General features: G+C 52.7%; 2 protein-coding genes across 10 annotated transcripts in view; both read left to right on the plus strand.

Moving 5' to 3' along the window:
- Positions 1 to 11,849, plus strand: part of stard13a (StAR-related lipid transfer (START) domain containing 13a) — a 40,278-nt gene extending 28,429 nt beyond the window's left edge. For 2 of the 3 annotated variants that reach the window (XM_029173303.2, XM_029173305.3), the window contains 13 exons: positions 4,609 to 4,680; positions 5,242 to 5,323; positions 6,148 to 6,211; positions 6,301 to 7,586; positions 7,660 to 7,830; positions 7,930 to 8,089; positions 8,162 to 8,360; positions 8,445 to 8,658; positions 8,745 to 8,859; positions 8,946 to 9,197; positions 9,270 to 9,487; positions 9,941 to 10,117; positions 10,193 to 11,849. In XM_029173303.2, coding sequence (XP_029029136.2) covers positions 4,609 to 4,680; positions 5,242 to 5,323; positions 6,148 to 6,211; positions 6,301 to 7,586; positions 7,660 to 7,830; positions 7,930 to 8,089; positions 8,162 to 8,360; positions 8,445 to 8,658; positions 8,745 to 8,859; positions 8,946 to 9,197; positions 9,270 to 9,487; positions 9,941 to 10,117; positions 10,193 to 10,310 — 3,128 coding nt within the window. In that variant the 3' untranslated portion in view covers positions 10,311 to 11,849. Of the gene's footprint in view, positions 1 to 833; positions 1,442 to 4,608; positions 4,681 to 5,241; positions 5,324 to 6,147; positions 6,212 to 6,300; positions 7,587 to 7,659; positions 7,831 to 7,929; positions 8,090 to 8,161; positions 8,361 to 8,444; positions 8,659 to 8,744; positions 8,860 to 8,945; positions 9,198 to 9,269; positions 9,488 to 9,940; positions 10,118 to 10,192 lie in introns of those variants that run through there. The other variant, XM_029173304.3, reaches the window with a different exon arrangement.
- A 4,305-nt stretch (positions 11,850 to 16,154) lies between these two features.
- Positions 16,155 to 19,888, plus strand: part of nbeaa (neurobeachin a) — a 61,239-nt gene continuing 57,505 nt past the window's right edge. For all 7 annotated transcript variants that reach the window (XM_029174654.3, XM_029174656.3, XM_029174655.3 and 4 more), the window contains exon 1: positions 16,155 to 16,803. In XM_029174654.3, the coding sequence (XP_029030487.1) occupies positions 16,477 to 16,803 (327 nt within the window). In that variant the 5' untranslated portion in view covers positions 16,155 to 16,476. The remainder of the gene's footprint in view (positions 16,804 to 19,888) is intronic.

Raw genomic sequence — 19,888 nt, forward strand, 5'->3', positions numbered from 1 at the left:
ACATGGGTTAATGCAAAGATCTGCCAGTAAATGCTGATCTCTACTGTCTATCTACTGTACAATCACTGTGTGTGTGTGTGTGTGTGTGTGTGTGTGTGTGTGTGTGTGTGTGTGTGTGTGTGTGTGTGACCTGAAGCGGACTTTGGTTTGACATACTTTTCATGTGCGCCTCAATCCTCTCGACTCCCTAAAATGTATTAAATCACCCCCCTGTATTCATCGCTTGGCTATGACACAACATCATTCAGTCACTCATCTCAGAAACTGGCCCCGCTTATCTCATGGTTCCGGTTTGAGGAGTATACGGAGATTATATGAGTGGAATTAAACATTCCTTCCTCCTAAAGAGAAGCTGTTCAGTCCCAAACTAGAAGTTGTAAATTGTCTCTATTCGAATGCTATGTTGCGAACTCGATGGTGTCGACTGAACAACATGCACTCCTGCTAAGTGCTGGTCACTAATGCTCGGGTCCTATGTACATTCCTCAGCCCAGCCTCACACGCCCACATAGTCTCTATTGTTCTGCCTCTTCCCCTCTCGCACCGAGCTATGACCGCATGGATAATGCTTTTTCCAGATCTATCCCCTGATCACAGCTCACATCCCATGTATGCCATTCTCTCTCTCCCTCTCTCTCTCGCTCTCTCATACACATGAGACACATCTGCTGGAGACATGTACCAAGTTGTGTCTTTGGCAGAGCTTCAGGAAGCAGCACAGTGTTTCCTGAGCTGTCAGCCCACTGGCCTCAGGTCACGTGACCAAAGGAAAGAGCTTGTGGAAGCAAGTGTTTGTGAGTCTTCCTCCCATCTCAGCTAAAACGTCAGCGCGGGCATTGTGTGTGTGTGGGTGCGTGCCTGTCTGTCATCTGAGTCAGGTGGTGTAATGAAGCTTGTGTTTGTGCTGCACTGGGTTGAAGGGAGGAGGCAGGAGGGTTGGGAGCTGATTCGGCTTCCAGTGAGAACATGTTGGTGACAGGAATTCACAAGGAGGGCTCGACCGGAGCGGGAGGAGGGCTCGCAGACTAGTGAGGGCTACAGAGGGCCGCTATGGAGGCTGTGGGCACCAGTATGACCAGTATGGATGGGAAGAACAGCCCGGAGCGTTCAAACGCGGCAAATACAACTGGAACAGCCGGCGATGGAGCTTTTATGGGGGACGCGACCGCTGGAAACGTTACACACGACCACGTGGACGAGCTGTGGGTCGAAGCCGGGGGCGGCGGCGATGTGGACGTCCCGGACGCTACGGACCGGGGCGCCGAGGCCCAAGGTCCCGACAGCGAGAGCGACGGCGACGCGGAGCCGACCCTATTGGACGCCATGACCCCCGATGGGCGGGACCACTACCTGAGGCTGGGCGACACCCCCCGGCGGCGCTCGGCCCTGCGCCTGTCGCGCATCATTGCCCGTCGGCAGCTGCTGCAGAGGCTGGAGCAAGGTAGAGACGGCTGGGAGGCCGCCCGGAGGCGCTGGGGGAGCGTTTGTGTGTCTGTGTGAAGGACAGATGTGTGACAGGACTCGCTCACTGGTTTTATCTCTGCTATATGAGCTCCAGAAGCTCCTCGTGTGCACTGTAATTCAGGGATACAGACGAGATTTAGGCTTTAAACATCTAAGATTATTCATCAGGTTCTGTTTCATCAGCTTCCAGCTAGTGTCCAGCTGGTTGTATATGTGAATCCCACAGAAGTCAAAACAAACTATAGGTGTGTGTTGTTTTTGCTCAGCTTTGTATCAGATGGCTGCTTCCTCCGCTTCCTGTCACATGACTCGCCTCCGTGGAGCCGACGTGCTCTCTCTCTCTCCCGCGTGCGGAGGCCGTTCCAGGTGTGATGTTACCGCGATGGCGATGAGGCGTGCGTCTTTGCCCCCCCGGTGAAACAAAATCACGTATATGATGTATGGGAGGGTGGCACGCTGCGCCCAGAGAGGCCTGACAGTCGTGGCTGGTGAGGAATGTAGCTGGAGAAGCAAGCCTGTGCCTGCGTGAGGCTGAGATGACGGCGTGACCCATTTAATTCCCTCTCACACGCTCCACAGCTGCATTTCACTTCCCGGCAGCTGCTGGACTGTCTGACAAATGGCCGGAGCCCATCAGCACAAATGAATGTAGGACTAGAGGCCTGTGTCATGTTTGGTGGTAGCTGGTGAGTGCAATTAAATCTCAAATCAAGGCTGACATTGGACGTGACTGCTGCACAGTCATATTTTTTGTGTTTTGTGTAATATTGTATACAGTCTGTCTGTAGCCATGTAATAAGTCCAGAGCTGCACTGCTTTAGCGCCCTCTGCTGGTGAACGGTGGAACAGCCCGACACAAGTTTATCGGGCTTCGCTGCATCCCCATCCTGCTGTCGAACCCCTCTGTGAACGCTCAGCTAGTGATGCAGGCGGCTGCACCTGCATCAGATTCAGGTTTACAGCACATTCCTTAGCACTGCAGATAAGTCACATGGGATGAACTGACATCCCCGCGTTTCCTCGCAGAACGGCTAAAACTATTAAACCATAAACTATAAGTATATAAACGCTTCTGTTCCTTCTACCACTCAGAACTCGGTCTGTTGAGCCGGTGTCACAGCTGAGTCACACTGACATGCTCGGCCCAGGAACTTCCTGTTGCCGTTCTTAGCTCGCACGCCGCCGCGGACACGTGGCAAAGTCGCCGGCGCTGATGTCACGCGAGGTCTGGGACAAAAGGCAGGAAATGAAACGCCGAGGAGAGGAAAGCGGAGCCGCTGGGCTTATGCAACATCAGCCGGAGCCCCTGTTACGCAAGGAGTCGCCCTGCGTCCCCTTTGTTCCACGCACACTGCGTCGTGCTCATTTATTCCACGCAGTAGAGCGGAGGAAAGCTCCATTCTAGCGCTCGCGCTCTCTCACCAGGCGAGTGGCTGATGTGGTCCTCCCTGCGCTTTTCCCACGGGGTCCGTCCGTCTCCCCGCCCCAGCTGTCTGCCGGCCCCATTCCTGCTGCATTCCCTGACTCACTGGGGGCAACATCTGGGCCACGTTCTGCATCAACGCATGTGTGCGTGTGTGCGCGCTGGGTTCTCCCACACATCGCTCCGCTCTGGTTTACAGTGGAGCAGCGGAGCCGGCGCTGAGGTCAGACCGTCCTCGCCGGTGGGACCGGCTGACGGGGGAGGTTCGCGTCCACCCGTCGACAGGCCGGGACTTCGGGGGCCGGCGGATGCGAGCGCCAGCTGCAATTAGCCATTTCCTCCGCGGCCGCGATGGGGCAACGGCGGCTCCGGGGACGAGCGGGAAGATGGAGATCGGCCGGAGCGAAGTGGAGGAAAGGATGAGGAGGTGTCAGTGAAGAAAGGAGGAAAATGTGTGAGGGAGGAGGTTTGTTTAGAGGAAGGCTTTGACAGGATAAATGAAGAAGAGCAAGACGATGGAGAGTGGAATGTGAAAGTGTATTTGTTTATGCTTAAAGGCAGAAAGAAGCATTTAGAAGATGAACGAAGAGGAAAAGGCATAAAACTAAAAAGGGAGAGGATAATAAGAGAGTTGAGAGTTATCGTATGTGGATCCTAACGAAGCAGAAAGTCCCAGAGAGGAAACAGGAGCAGGCTGGTACAGCAGGAGACAAGGGTTCCAGACGGAGGGCTGGAAAAGCACGAGGAGGAAGCGCGGGAATGGACGCAGGATGGGATGGAGAGGAAAGTGGAGTCTGAGCAAAGGCGGCAGCGGTAGAAGCATCAGCTGCACCATGAGGCCTTCAAGTAAGTCAGCGGGTGCGAGGTGTCGCCTGAAAGGATCATTTCCTCTGGCCGTTCGTTCTCGTCCCTGATGGTGAAGACGGAGGCTTCTTATTCTTGAATGAGACGAGTGCGAGTGAATGAGAGTAACTGTTGGTAACGATGCAGTGAAGTCTGTAGATTCCCTCACTTTACATCAGCGTGGATGTGTTTATAAACCTGTAAAAAGTCAGAGCAGATGTTTTTATTTAACCGGTGTCTGCTCATAAAGGAAACATGCACGTTCTGAGCTGCTGGTGTAAATGATGCATTTAGCGGAAAAATGCAGTAAACAAACGGCTGTAAAATGCCAGCAGCAGCAGCAGCAGCAGCAGCGCGGTGGGTGTGGTGCCAGCGTTCCTGCATCAACAGCTGAAATATGACTGCGCTTCATGTGCGTGGACGTCGTCTGAAAGCACCGGATACTCCGTGTTGGACTCTGTAAACGCTGCCCTTTGTCCCCTGGAGATAATGTGCGTCCTCATCTGGCTCCCTCCCAGATTCTTCAGTCGCACCATTCCGGTGGATTCCCAGAGGAAGGTTTAATCCTGGGAGATTCCTCCCTGCTTGTGCTAAAAATGGTGGGATGGGGGGTTTTGTCTTGAGCTGGAGCTTTGTGTGTGTGTGTGTGTGTGTGTGTGTGTGTGTGTGTGTGTGTGTGTGTGTGTGTGTGTGTGTGTGTGTGTGTGTGTGTGTTTCATAAAGTTGACACAAGATGGGAATTTTACGTTTACGTTTTATCTAACATTTACATTAGATTCCGTGTCATGTTCATTATTACACTTGATTTATGCTGTTTTACAGGATTAAACCAGAAGCAGCAGCTCCTAATGCTCCTTTTGTTTCGCGTTCTCCTGCAGAGATCGAGGCGAAGGAGGCCTGTGACTGGCTGCGCGCGGCGGGTTTTCCTCAGTACGCTCAGCTCTACGAAGGTGAAGCAGCCCCGCGTTCCTCTCTGCTTTCCTTTCTGCATCCCTTCGTCTCCGCGTCCCGGCTTCCAGCGCTGTGTTCTATTTCCAGGCCTCAGTTCCTGTCCAGAGGGGGGAGGTCATGGGAAAGGCCTCGCTATCTCTGCTGGGACTCTCTCGCTTCTTGTTCTCGCTCCTCTCTCGCTTCCACCTTTTTCCATCTGCCCCCCTCCCCGACTCTCCTGCTTTTCTCCCAGTCTGCCTTTTCTCTCTGTGTGTTGTCTTTCCTTTCACTCAGTTCTCTGTCCTCCTGCCTTTCTTCCTTTCACCTATGTAGAAACGTGACAGGCGCTCATTCACATTCACAGGCACAAACAGGAAATGGCCTCAGTAATCTAAGAAGTACACACACACACACACACACACACACTGCCACCACAGCGCTGCCCAAATAAAAGGCTTGGGTCATTCTGATGTTGAGCAGACTCATTTATCTGGCGGTTATAAAATGTGTGCGTGTGCTCTGAGTAAGAGACGATAATAGTTGAGCTTTGGTAACTGTAATTTTTTTGTTTCATTCTTCAGATTCCCAGTTTCCCATCGACATCTCCTCAGTGAAAAGGGACCACGACTTCTTGGAGCGGGACCTGGTGGAGCCTCTGTGCCGGTACGAGCGGACGCGTGTCCGTCCGTCCGTCTTTCTTCTGGTTTCTCCTCGGACCCGGTTCTGCAGCTCGGCGCCGGGCGCTCCTCACCTGCTGCCTGACCTCAGCCTTTAATGAAGTCCCGTCCGTCTCTTCCTCCGACGCCCGGCTTTGATCCGGTCGCCTCCCCTCCCCTCTGGCTGCAGTCTGGTCTCCCATTCAAAGAGCGCAGACTCCCAGGGGGCAGAACCCGGAGGCTGGGGGTGACGGGGACAGAGTCAGGGGGCGCCACCGCATTCGGCCAGATGGCGGCTTTTCCCACGTCTATGAACCCTCTGTTCTCTCCCGTCATATTGTAAATTCCCCCAGCTTTCACGACTTACTTCACCCCGGACTTTTTATCTTTCTCTCTCCTCTCTTTTCACTCTCATCTCTGTAGTGTCTGCAGTGGAGGAGGGTGTGGTAATTACAACGCTAGTGAGTCCTGACAGCTCTGTCGCGAGAGAACACACATCAGAGAACCATAGAACACGCCCACAATGATCTCTCCTGCTCATGAAACGCTCTTTACTTGTTTTTTAAAAAGGTTTCTATGTAAAATGATGATTATAAGAAATACAGTTGATATGTTCTCTACACCGACGTCAACAAAGCCTCCAAACAGCTGCTTCCTGACTCAGCAAGGGGGAAACAATGAGGGGAGATGTTAAAGGGCGGGGGTGGGTGAGGGGGTGGAAGGGAGGAGCCGGAGGCTGCAGTCCCAGGCTGATGTTCATCCAGGTGAGAGAGTGAAGGCAGAGCTGGACATATGCATCCATCCATGAGTTTCCATGTGTGTGTGTTGCAGACGTCTAAACACTCTGAACAAGTGTGCCTCCATGAAACTGGACGTGAGCCATCCCAAAAAGAAGGTGAGTCAGTGTGGATCAGTCACTGTGCAGCGTGGACCCGACTGAGCGGAACCTTGTCTGATCCACTCACATCCGCTGCATCCGCGCAGGGCGACGACTCTGACGAGGACGACCAGCTGGCCATCAGCAAGCGCTGGACGTTCGAGTGGAGCAGCCGCCGCTGGTCCCGCCTGCAGGACTTCCTGTCGGACGGCGCCAGCAGCCCGACGGGCCGGGCCGGGGGCCCGCGCAGCGCGGCGAGCAGCGAGAGCGCGCTGACCGACCTGAGCGAGCAGGAGGCCGCCGACGCCTCCTCGCTGCACAGCGAGGACTCGGCGGCCGCCATGCCCGACTCCGTCTCCATGGCGTCGCTCTGCGCCGCCTACCAGCCGCCGGACCTGCCCCACTACAACTCCCTGCCAATCAAGGGCGGGCGCCACGGCCACGCGGGGAGGAGCAAGGCCAAGGAGTTCCTGCGGCGGATGGAGGTCGTGCGCACGTGGGGGCCGTCGACGAGGCGCAAGGGCCCCGGACGCAGGCCGCCGCTGGTCATCAGCGGGCCGGTGCTGCAGGGGGAGGAGCCGCGGGCCCTGCAGACGCTGCAGTGCACTCCCATCAGCCACCTGGAGCCCAGCGCGGAGCAGCGGGCGGACGGCGCCGGGTCCCCTCTGAGCAACGACTGTCCAGACCTGTCCATGATGAGCGTGAGCCCCGGCGCCGAGGCGGCCGGGCCCGCTGGGCCCGCCGGGCCCGCTGGGCCCGCCGGGCCGGGGCCCACCTCGGCCCGGCCCCGCACTGCCAGCAAGAGGGGCAGCGTGTACCTGGAGGACATGGAGCTGCCCTCTCAGGGGAAGAGGACGGACGGGCACTGTCCGTTCGGCCGGAGCCAGTTCCACTCGTACGAGAACCTCCTCATTCACGTCCCCAAGGACCACAAACCCGGCACCTTCCCCAAAGCGCTGTCCATAGAGAGCCTGGTGCCGTCCCCCGGCGCTCGCACCCACACGCCGCCGCCCGGCGCCGACCCGAGCCGGCCCTGGTCCGCCAGGCCCCTGTCCAAGCCCGGCTGCCCCGCGGCCCCCCGGGGCAGCCGGGTGAGCGTGTACGACAACGTGCCCGGCTCCCACCTCTACGCCAGCACCGGCGACCTGCTGGACCTGGGGACGGAGGACGGCCTGTTCCCCCACCTGGACGACGTCATCCAGCACGTCAGCGGCCTGCAGCAGATAGTGGACCACTGGAGCCGCAGCGTGCTGCCCGAGGGCGAGGCGGGGGAGGGCAGGACCACGCCCAGCGACGGCGAGCGCGACGCCGTCTCGCTAAACGACGCCGACTCCACGGGCACCGGCCGCGAGAGGCGGGACTCTGGCGTCGGGGCTTCGCTCACGCGGCCGCGGTGAGTAGCTTCGGTCGGGTCATTCGGGCCCTCTCGGGTTCTGTCTCACCGGTTCCGTCTCGCCCCCCCCCAGGCTCCGGTGGCCCAGCTTCAGGACCTCCGTCCACCTCAACCAGCCGGTGTCGTCGCTGCAGATCAGCAGCCAGTCGGCGGGTCAGCTCAGCCTGCTGCAGAAGTTCTCCCTGCTGCGCCTCACCGCCATCATGGAGAAGTACTCCATGTCCAACAAACACGGCTGGACCTGGTGAGTGGGGACGAGCATCACCTTATTCATGCTTTTGGAAGAACCTCCTCTCATGCTTTTGGAAACCCATAATACGTCATAACCCCCCCCCCCCCACAGGTCTGTGCCCAAGTTCATGAAGCGGATGAAGGTGCCGGACTACAAGGAGAAGAGTGTGTTCGGGGTCCCCCTCATGGTTCACGTCCAGCGCTGTGGGTTCCCGCTCCCTCCGTGTCTGCAGCAGGCCCTCGCTCACCTCAGAACCCACTGTCTGGACCAGGTGAGGCGGCGGCTGCTCAGCGTCCGCGCGAGCGTCCGCGCATCTCACTCACTCGCCTCATTCCGCTCTCAGGTGGGTCTGTTCCGCAAGTCTGGCGTGAAGTCCCGCATCCAGGCCCTGAGGCAGCAGTGCGAGCTGTCGCCCGACTCCGTGAGCTACGAGGAGCAGTCGGCCTACGACGTGGCCGATATGGTCAAGCAGTTCTTCAGGGACCTGCCCGAGCCTCTGCTGACCAGCAAGCTGGGCGAGACCTTCCTGCACATTTACCAGTGTGAGTCATCGAGCTGTGACTGCTGGACTGGGCCCACGTCATCGCCAGCGCTGGGGACTGAGCCAGCGTCTCTCTCCTCCGCAGACGTCCCGACGGAGCAGAGGCTGCAGGCGGTGCGAGCGGCCATTTTGCTGATGCCGGACGAAAACAGGGAGGTTCTGCAGACGCTGCTCTACTTCCTGCGTGACGTGACGGCGCTGGTGGAGGAGAACCAGATGACGCCGATGAACCTGGCCGTCTGCCTGGGGCCGTCGCTCTTCCACCTCAGCATCCTGAAGAACGAGGCGCTGTCCCCGAGGTGCGCATTTATGCCCCCCTGCTGTGCAGCAGCACCGTTTACGGTCTGAAGGCTAATTAATGAATCGGTCGATTGTGCCCCTTGAGGTCGATACAGAGGAAGTACGCCACAGGCCGACCCGATCAAAAGGACCTGAACGAGAACCTGGCAGCCACGCAGGGCCTGGCACACATGATCGCTGAGTGCCACCACATGTTTCAGGTGACAACCGCTATTTCAAAGCAGCGTTTCACCGAAATATCAAAGTCTATTCCCAGAACCTGACGCCTCGTGTCGCCGCTCCCCAGATCCCGGAGGAGATGGTGAGCCAGTCGCGCAACTCCTACATGGAGGCCGAGCTGATGGCGCCCCCGCTGGACGAGCTGTGCAAGGCCCACGAGGAGGACGTGGACGAGGAGGAGGACGAGGAGGACGAGGAAGGCTCGTACCACGCGCACCTGGAGAGCCTGGTGCAGAGCCTGCTGAAAGAGGCCAAGGACAGGAGCAAGAGCTGGGTGTCTCGCCCCGGCGCCGACCAGGCGGAGCTGGCGTTCAAGAAGGTGCGCGGCCGTGGGCGGTGAAGCTAGCTGTAAATACAGGATGAACGTAACGGTGGCGTGCTCCGCCCCCAGGTGGAGGACGGAAACCCTCTGCGGCGGTGGCGCGTGTGCGTGGAGGTGCCGGCGGCTCCCGGCGAGGTGCTGCAGCGGCTGCTCAGGGAGCAGCGTCTGTGGCGGGAGGAGCTCCAGCAGGAGAAGGTCCTGGAGACGCTGGACAAGCAGACGGACGTGTACCAGTACTCCTGCCGCAGCATGGCCCCGCAGCCCAGCTGCGACTACGTGGTGCTGAGGTCAGAGGTCGCCAGGGCCCACGGCACGCTGCTGCAGAGCTAGAGCTAAAGTCTTCTTCTTCTTCTTCTTCTTCTTCTCCTCTTCCTCCTCCACCCCTCCTCTTTTTTCTTCTTCTTCTTCTTCTTCTTTTGCTTCTTTTTTCTTCTTCTTCTTCTTCTTCTTTTGCTTCTTCTTCTTCTTCTTCTTCTTCTTCTTCGTCTTCTTCTTCTTCTTCGTTATTAGTATTTGTTATATTATTATTATGAAAAGTGTTTTTGATTCCTTATTTTGATCACATTTTATAAAATGATGTTAATTTAATGTGTGATTCAAACCTCTTGTTAAGGGTCAAAGGTCTTCTTCTTCTTCTTCTCCTCCTCCTCCTCCCCCCTCTTCTTTTTTTTTCTTATTCTTCTTCTTCTTCTCCCCCCCCTCCTTCTTCTTCTTCTCCTTCTCCTCCTCTGCGCCCGCAGGTCGTGGAGGACGGACCTGTGTAAGGGCGCCTGCGCGCTGGTGTGCGTCTCCATCGAGCACGACGACAGCCCACGCGCGGGGGCTGTGAGGGGGGTGGTTCTGGAGTCGCAGTATCTCCTGGAGCCCGCCGGGACGGGGAGGACCAGGCTCACGCACATATCCAGAGTGGACCTCAGGTGCGGGAGGATTTCATTCAAACCGCAGCGACGGTTTAAATCGCTGGCGCCATCATTAACCTGCTTCTGTTGCAGGGGGAAATCTCCGGAATGGTACAACAAAGCTTTTGGGCACCTGTGTGTTAACGGAGCCCAGAGAATCCGCGCTTCCTTCCAGCCCCTGGATCAGACTGGCAGCGAGGCCAAGAGCTGAACCCCCAGACGCGTGGGCTGGGTTTGGGTTCACAGTTGGACGTTCAGTGTCTGTTCACTGCTCTGAGCCTTCACTTTACTGTAAGAGAGTTGTAAAAGTGAGTCTGCATAAGCGTCTGTAAACCACATATCACTACTTATTTATTTTAAAAGCCATTTTTGTACCACAGGGCAGATGTTAGTTTACTGTTACAACGCAGTGATAGATTTTCTATGATTAGCCATTGTACCATGTGCTTTACTGTAAGGACAACACAATATTTCCATTATTTATTACTCCTTTCATCAAAATCCTGATCTACAAATACAACATTTGACAATAACGGGGATCTGATTAAAACATCCATCGATGGCAAGTGTGATCATGAGATGCTACAGTGCTACAGAACACTTCATATTTAATCTGCAGCTCCTTAATATAATGTTATTATGTTTGTTAATGTAACGGAGAACCAAGCTGAGGCTTACACTTAACTATATTTAATGTGTTTTTCAGTTGCATGTGTGAGCGTAAATTTAAACGACGACCAGCTTCTCACAGCTAAAAGCAGAACGCCAGGGTTTGCATTGATTCATTTGGAGAATTGATCCCAACGCCGGCTTTTTAAAACGTCGCCTTGTCTGTCTTGAATATATCAAATCAGTTTAAGGTGTGTTTTTGAATCGGATTCAGTCAGATCACTGTAGACTCGCATCACTCAACCTCCAGCGGTTATTAATGGATTCATCCGTTGGCTTTAACGGGACCTCCCTCATCTGCGTCGCCTTCTACCTGCCTTTCTTTCGCCTGTGTCACAAGCACCTGCTGTGTTTATTGTTTAGCCTTCTGCAAAGACCGTAACAACTAAACTGTGTTAATGGGAACCATCAAGACCAGTTAAACAGGGGTACACGCAAGCACTACACTGTGGGAAGCACTAGGTTGAGGGTTAATAAATACGAGGGACCTGGATCATCTGGACCACTGAAACAGAAACCATGCATGTGCTTTAGCCCCGGACGGATACTCTGTGTTCACTATCATTGTTGATTATACATTATTAATATTTCTCTGTCCCTATTTTCAGTGTTAATCTGATCTAAATGAAAGGTTATTTTAAAGTTATTTTTGTTGCTATATAACTGTATATGTTATCATTGTTGCTGGCTGTCATGTTATACAATGTCTAAGACATGAGCCCATTTCACTGCTTCTGGGAAGCATGTGTGTGTGTGTGTGTGTGTGTGTGTGTGTGTGTGTGCGTGCGTGCGACGTACAGCCTGTATTGTAAATATCTACAAAGCTTTATGTGCCAGCAAATGAAACATCATAGCTTTCCAGGGTTTTCCTATCATATTGATACGCTGAAATGTGAACGTTCCCCACATCCTGTTGAAGCAATAGCTGTGTGGAAGCTGTTTGCTGGAGAAGCACTGTGTGTGTGTGTGTGTGTGTGTGTGTGTGTGTGTGTGTGTGTGTGTGTGTGTGTGTGTGTGTGTGTGTGTGTGTGTGTGTGTGTGTGTGTGTGTGTGTGGGAGAGAGACAAAGAGTGAGTGACTCTGACATGAGCCCTCAGCTGTGTGGGTGGAGGCTGAGATCAGCTGAGATCAATATAAAGAACCATTGTTTCTAAAAAACAGAGTAAATAAAAACATCCAGAAAAAACTGTCTTTTATTTTTGGTAATGTTAAACAGATTTCCCAGGAGAATATCCCATAAATATTTCCTTTTGTCCTTTGCCCTTGTGTCCATGGAGGGGTGCTGTTTCCCTTCTGAAGACTGAAGGTCATGAATGAGTCTGGAAAGTATGCCATGCAGCGTATTTTTAGCTAACCGAGTGAATGAAGAGTCATGAAAGCATCACCGGGTTCTCCCTGAGGATGTTCTCACTGTTCTCTCTGCACGTCCTTTCAATGGATGGACGGATGGAGCTAAACCTCCACAGCTCAGATCAATATTCAATCACATTTACCTACTTACTCCAGTTAGATGAGATCTTGCAGAGGGCGATGAAGTTGTCTAAACACGGACCCCCTCCCGTCCGTCCGTCCTCTGAGCTGAAGTTTGTCTGTTCTCGTAGCAGAGCACAGATCAGAGAAATATTACTTTACCTCCTACCTCATTTAACATGTCAGTGGTTGTATCTAGAAAGTAGGGCACAATATTACTCCTCCTGAATGCTAATGACCGTCTGCACCGTGGGTGCACTTCAGCTGTACTACTCCACGGGCCCTGATAAATGAGGAACATTATGCTGCAAATTACAGTTGAAAAACAAAAACATTTCTGATGAGGTAAATCAAGCATCGATTTTCTAAGGCGTCCGTCTTATTCTGGAATGCTTTTTGTCAGCAATGACAGTCTTCAGTCTGTCATCCTCCTCGAAACACACTACTGTTATGAATTATTCCTTTAATCAAAGACAACAAGAAACATGACCATGCACAAAGTGTTTCCATCATTAGGAATAGTTCCACTTACATGCTGAATAATAATAATAATAATAATAATAATAATAATAATAATAATAATAATAATAATAATAATAATAATAATAACAGAAACTTATTTACAGACATACTCTTCAGTGAGATCTCACAGCGACCCCTTCTGGAAGACACAGGAACAGCCTGCAACGCCTTTCAAAAGCTTCATCCTATCAATAGACGTCTCTGTGTGCACGCACCGGTTTTTAATCCACACAAATGATAAACATAGATGACTGGTCCACTCAGATCACATTAGTCAAGTGGGGGAGTGGGGAGGAGCGTTAGGGAAGTGAACGGTGATGTCGAAAGGAACTCGTGGCCGTGGGCTGCGACTTAAATCCAGGTTAAAATGCGTGCATTTAAAGCGGAATTCGCTACTGTGCCGTTCTGTCTGCGGTGCATTGGCGGATGTGCAGAAAAATAACACAGGAGAAGTCTTTAAAACGCGGCGGATTTCAGGCGAGTTCACCTTTTGAGACCGATAATTACCTCGGAAGGCAAGTTCCCCTGAAAATTAAAAAAAAAAATGCGTTTATTTGGTTTTATAAAACACTGCAACTAATTCATTTAACAACATTTTTACACACCACCAAATATCTGTTAAGTGAATATTACAGCACATACAGATGGAAGTTGAGGTTTTCCTTTTACTGTTATTAACGTCACACATGCTTTAGATAATAACATAAATGACTCCTATAGGAGTGATGGCCGTGGAAGTGGAAAACATCTCTCCCCTCCAGTCATTACACATCATAATTCACCCCATCAACTCTCAGTTGGTGTTTGCACTGATGAACTTTGAGTGTTTATTTCTATTGTTCTTTATCTGCACTGCGTCCGATGAGGGACGAGCAGCGAGGAGAGGGAGAGCTGGGGGAAACAGATGCATCTCCACTGAGACTGGCTAACCACTGTATTTCTGCACACTGCCATCATAAGGTCATCAGTGAATAAATTATGCATTGAATGAATTATTGATGAGGCTTTGTTGGCAGCTGTATTTACAGTACAGGCCTGGTAACCGTGTGCAATTAGCTACAGAAATTGAGTCAAGAGAAAATAAGGGTCTGCTGTAAATCTGTAAGTCAGTTTCTGCAGAGAATGTCAAAAGTGCTTTTTTCATATTTCAGATCCTGCTGTTATTATGCAAAAAGTATTTTTCTAGTTTAATGACTGTTCAAAAGGATGAAGGCGTTTCCACTCCTTTGGGATGAAAAAAGTAAAATAGACAAAAGCTACAAATGCATTTGATTTTGAGGATATATAAATATATATTTGTTTTTTCATTACAGGGGAAACACTTTAAGAAAATATGACCTTCTTGTTGTCAAACTGCAAAGGCTCTAAGTAAAAGTGGCACTGAGTAAATCCTCCTAATGCCCCTCGACCACAGTGTGGTGCCACAATATGCAGCACTGAAGCATCAAGCGAGCAGCTGCATGAGTGGGAATTAATCCACTCAGCTCTGCCGTGTCCGGCTCTCTTCTAAAATTGGAATAAATAAAGAATTAGGGAGAAATAATTAGACTTTTATAATCAGTTCGAAAAGTCGGCCTTGCTTTAAATATTTTTATTTTTCTATATTATAGAGAGAGAAATATACAATGAAGAAACAGATCCGAAATGATTAATTGGCAAAGTGCATGGGAGGAGACGGCAGCTGTGTTGTGCCACCTCTATTTGGCTGCTTTCCATCTTCATCCCTCTGTACACACACACACACACACACACACACACACACAGAGCCATCTTGATGATGATGACCACACCTCGCTGTGAAAACAGGAAGTTATTACCTGTGCTCTGCCACTGTCTGGGGTCAGCCCTTCAGTTGCCCCTGGCAGCACAGACAGAGCTCTGCTTTGTTAACGCCTGAAACCTGGGTTTCATTCTTGCTGAAAGAGGAGTGAAACCAAATCCAGCCGCAGCTGTTGCACAGGAGCATCTCCGAGAAACAAGCTACAATTTTCTCCATGCGTTCTGATCAAATGTTTTCTGACAGGTGTCACTTCTGCTGTACTCTTCCAGCCTGATCCTCATGGTGTCGGAGCCGCTCCGAAGCTCCGGCGCTCTGATCGCTGGCAACACCGTGCACAAAGACACATTGCAACATGGAGGAAAATGCCTGCCCTCAACCTCTGCACCTCTACTACAGGTGAGAGAGGGGAAAGAGACGGAGCGGGTGAGCGGGGGAGGGAACGGGAGGGAGAACAATGTGAGTGCTTTTACCCAATCACCAACCAGATCCTGGTTAAGACCTCTCTTTCTGCTAAAGAAGGTCTTTTGTTGAATCATGACAAAGCTGCAGAGTCTTTGTCTGGAAACAAAGAGGAGTGTGTTTGCGTGTGAGCCTATTGTGCTCGTTTGTGTGTGTGTGTGTGTGTGTTTTGTGTGTGTGTGTGTGTGTCCGCATCTGAGAGCACGTGTTAGCTCGAGACATTGTTTCTATGAGCGCAAGAGAAGTGTGTTAACGGATGCAAAGCGCCACATGTGAGTGTGCGACTAAGTGTGAGCCTCCTTCACTTTCGTCATGCGTGTGCGTGATGATGCTTGGGTCGAGGTGAACAAAACAGAGAGTGGCCCCTGATGCTCTGTAAAGCTCTCTAATGAGCGCACGTGTGCACGTTCACGTGTGCAAATGTGAAAACGACACCCCCGCGTCTCTCACACACACACATACACACACACCCTTGTCATCCCTGTCATCGGTCACCATCTCAAGAAAAATAAGAAGCGACACATCAAAGAGCCTGCCATCAGTGCCTATGTGAAGATACACTCAGACAGACACACACACATACACGCACACACAACAGGCAGAGGCGGGGCGACAAACCAGCCGCTGTAGCTTCATTGCTAATGGAAATCCTACCCAGCAGATGTGCCCTGTTGGAGGAACACATGGAGTGTGAAACAGGCTTATTCACACATACAGGTAGTGAACTAGTGGCCACGAGGATGCACGGACACCGCAGGATACTGTAAGACACAAAGAAGCGAGGTGAAGATGCTCAATCATCATGCTTAATAAGCAAACAAAGAGTTGTATTGAAGACCAGTGGAACTGATGGGAGCCTGCTGAATATATAAATAGTGTCTGTCTGCAAAACCAAACTGAAACTGCCTGCACTGCACCCAAAATAGCTTCTAAATATTTATTTATTATTATTAAAATTCTGTATTCATGTATTATTTGGTGTTGAACATTTGCCCAATATTAGAACCATCGCAAGATTAAATTAAACTAAATATGCAGTTGTTTAGGTGGAGCTGAGCTCTGTATGAACCCATGCATGCTCGGCTCCATGTCATTCCGCTCCAGCGCCTCGCCGAGAAAGCAGCCGAGTGCGCATGCGCGGCTAGAGCGCGCTACCGCAGACAGGGGGCGTCAACATGGCGCTCTGTGCTCGACGACCGCACTGACTGCAACCTGCCAACGGGAGAGAGAGAGCGCGCGCGAGAGGGGGAGAAGCGTAGGCTACCGCTCTGTCAAACCTCCATCCTTTTTTTTCTAGCCCCATGAATCCTTTCACGTTTTCTGGAGGATAGGGCCAATTTCCCGGGTTTTGAAACGCCTCCCGTCCCTTGTTTTCCCTCCCTCGGATGTGTTTCGTGCAGCAGCAGACGCCCAAGCTTGTAGAGCAGGTGTGAGAGACAGCGGCGACCGCTCCTCTCCTCCCTGTTGCCGAGGGGAAATGTCGAGCGAGAAGCCGGCTTCAGCACCACCGGGCTCTGCTTCCTCGCTCGCGGACACAGACCGAGACGCGCAGCCTCCGCCGGGCGCCTCAGCGCCGCCGCCGCCGCCGCCGCCGCCGCAGCAGCAGCAGTTCGCCGCGGGCGCTGGCTCCGGCGCCACCGGGGAGAGGATGGTGTCCGCAGCCGGCTCTATGGTCCTCCCGGCCGGGGTGATCAACCCCGCCGTGCCCATCAGGAATATCCAGATGAAATTCGCCGTGCTGGTGGGCCTGATCCAGGTCGGGGAGGTTAGCAATCGGGACATCGTGGAGACGGTGCTAAACCTGGTGAGTGGAAGCAGGACCGGGCAGAAAACAGAAAGGCAGCCATAGAAAGAGCAGAATCACTGCGCCTCAACCCGCTATGTTTTATTTACGACGCTCCGCTAGCCCGGTTATGTGGCTTTCAGGGGATGATGTCATTTGTTTGTTCGGAGGATGGATGTGGGATTTATCTATTCTGCGGATAAACCGGAGCATTCATAAGGCCGTGTGCTGGGGGGGGGTGCATAAAGCTGTATCATTGTAAAGCCTAGAGGTTTGAATGAAGCATGTGACCCCACCGAGGCACCGGGGGGAGAGTCTAATCGCCGGCCATTGTTGACTAAATGACACGTTCGCGGTGCGGCGGCGATACCGCGTTCGCAGAAGGGAGACGGTGCACGCAGGCTGTTCACCTGACCCCGATATGTACCCCGATGCGAGGCACGGGCAGGTGGCGGCAAACGCGCAGACGGCCGCGGCGCCGCGCCGCGCGCAAGTCGCGGAGCCGAACGGAATGAATTCGGCATTCCTAATGAGCGAGATGGGGTTTTAACGCGCGTCCGTGTCGCGCCGAAGCGAATTAATTCAACGCGGACAAAGGCCGACTAGCATTATGCTATCCGTCGGCATAGGCGTGCGCGTGTGTGTGTGTGCGCGTGGATCGCTTAAAATTATGCACAGGCCCATTGTTGAAGGCAGGGCCCTGCGTCCTGTGCGCAAAGGAGTGATGTATAGGTAGCTGCGAAGCGGTTTGTGCTTTATTTCACTGTGTCTGAAGCAGCAGTTTGTTTATGGATCTGCTCTGATGTACGTGGCCATCCCTCCCCCCTTCTCCATCACCCCCCCCCCCCCCTCCGCCAGGGCCCGAAACAGAGCAAACACCGGAGTGTAGCTGTTGATGTTGTGTTCATGTGATGCCGTTATGAAACAGATGAGCAGAACGTACAGCGCATGCAGTTCTGAGGCTCTAATGCGCTGGGAGGATATAGGACGCGTGTGCTGGATGCTGCCAGGTTGTTTTCCCTCCTCCTCCATGCATCAGGCGATGGCGTGTACTGCATGATGAAGGGGGGGTGGTTACTCTCATCCTTATTCATTCTCTTTTAAGAAAGAGCTAGGGTAATGTTGATGTAAATTATGACCTGATAGCAGTGCCGTGCTCTTTAGTGGTTGACTGTTTCACGCTGCCGCTGGCCTATTTAGCCGCTGGATGCCTGAAGCAGAACAGCCTTCAGCCGGGCTAAACCATTTTTCTCTCAGTCAGACCGGCAGGCCGTCCGGATTCAGGTCGCCTCTCATCTCCCAGCTGATTATGGGTACTACACGGACGAGCAGGGGGGCTTTGCTAGCTCAGTCCGACCTTGTCTCTATCCCTTATAACCCCCTTGGCTGTGCAAGCTGATAACAATCCATCCTGTTCCACAGTCTCCTCGCTCACTCGGAGGGCTGAGAGGTATGATGCTGCGCGCACAGACTGGCCTGGCAGGGCAGCGCCATGCATTTAAAAGCAGGTGGAGGAGGAGGCGAGGTGGGGGGGTTGTGGGTGGGGGAGGAGAAGCGAGAGTGGAGGAGGAGGAGGATGAGGTGGTAGGATGCTGCAGTGGCTATGTGCTCAGAAATCACCAGCTGATGCAGCAGAAGAGGGACGGCCTCTGGATCGGTCCACATCAGATCAGTGGAAGCTCATCGGAGCGTTCATCTGAAATGTTCCCTGTTATACATAAACACCTGCATTCACTCGCGAACGCCGGTCCGATGCCTCAACGCTCCGAAGCGCGACACACTAACAAATCATCGTGGTGCGCTTTTTTTTTTTTTTTTTTTTTTTCCGCGTCGCACGCCGCTTTACTTGCTAAATTGTGAATTGAACAATCAGTTCTGGTTGCGTGGCTGCCAATAGCTAAGCCTGTTAGGGAATTCTGTTGCCCAGCTCCTTAATTAAAAGAGTTGAGACAAAGAGGTGTGGAGGCAGGAAACCTCGGTGATCATAGTGCCGCTACAATGAGCCCGCCGTGACTGAGAGGCCGATCTATTATTCCAGTCAATGTGGGAGACCACAGCAGCCACAGTCCGTCCACCGAGGACGTATTGATCAGAACCCGTTGCGGCTCGTGAACAGATGGCTCGTCAGCCGGATCAGATACGGCCCCTGTTCTTTGCCGCGCGGCGCTGGTCGTCGGAAAGTGATGAACTGCGGCGTCTTTGGGACGCCGGCGAGGAGAAACGGAGGGGGAAGATGTAATGATTCAGCAGCAAACAAGAGTAAATCAGCAGCGTTGGCTCGCGTCTATTTCTGCCCGCGTTGCTGTGATGGAAAGAAATGTTGGTTTTTAATATTGTGGGAAAACTGCATGAATAAAAGTAAACACGCAGTACATGTAGTGCACCTACAGTATAGGACCACGCGTACTGTGTGTGTGGGGGTGCTCAGCTATTATCACCAACAAGGCATCACAGTTGTCATGGCAACGCTGCTCTTTGACTGCCTGCCTCCAGACGCTTGGCCACCTGGCGTTGCTTTTCCACTTCCGGGCTTCTCTGCCACGACGTCGTTATGTCTCTCGCGCTCCTTCTTTGTCTCCCTCCGTCTCGGATCGTTGCGCCGGCGAGCACGGCGTCAAGCGGCGGCATCGGGACAAAGGGAAGTTTGTGCCGTCGGGGCTGAAGTGTGGTCACTAGGGGGGAAAAAGGCTGGTTTCGCATGCGGATGGGTTGGAGGCACCGTGGGTCACCGCAAATCTAACGCTTGGATCTCGACTGCCGGGACTTGTGCTATTTTTCCAAAAATCATGACCCAATTTAGTGTTTTTGATGAAAACCTGTGAGGCATATCACTTTAAAAGCCCCAATAGGCAGCAGCTGGGTTGACATGAGGGGGCTGTGAAGGTAATAGCTTGGGGTGCACATCATTTACATTCTCATTAAGCTATTCTATGAGGCTCACAGGGAAACATCTGCATTAGTTCCGTTTCCCCACTTTATTTGCTTGTCTTTAATTTGTCACCCTGCTGCGCATATAAATATGTCCAGGTATATGGAGCCTTTGGGGGTATCGCTGCTTCGAGAAGGGGTCAGAGAGAGGTCATGACATATAAAACATTTCAGCAAT

This window comes from Betta splendens, chromosome 14 (assembly GCF_900634795.4).
Source record: "Betta splendens chromosome 14, fBetSpl5.4, whole genome shotgun sequence".
Lineage (NCBI taxonomy): Eukaryota > Metazoa > Chordata > Actinopteri > Anabantiformes > Osphronemidae > Betta > Betta splendens.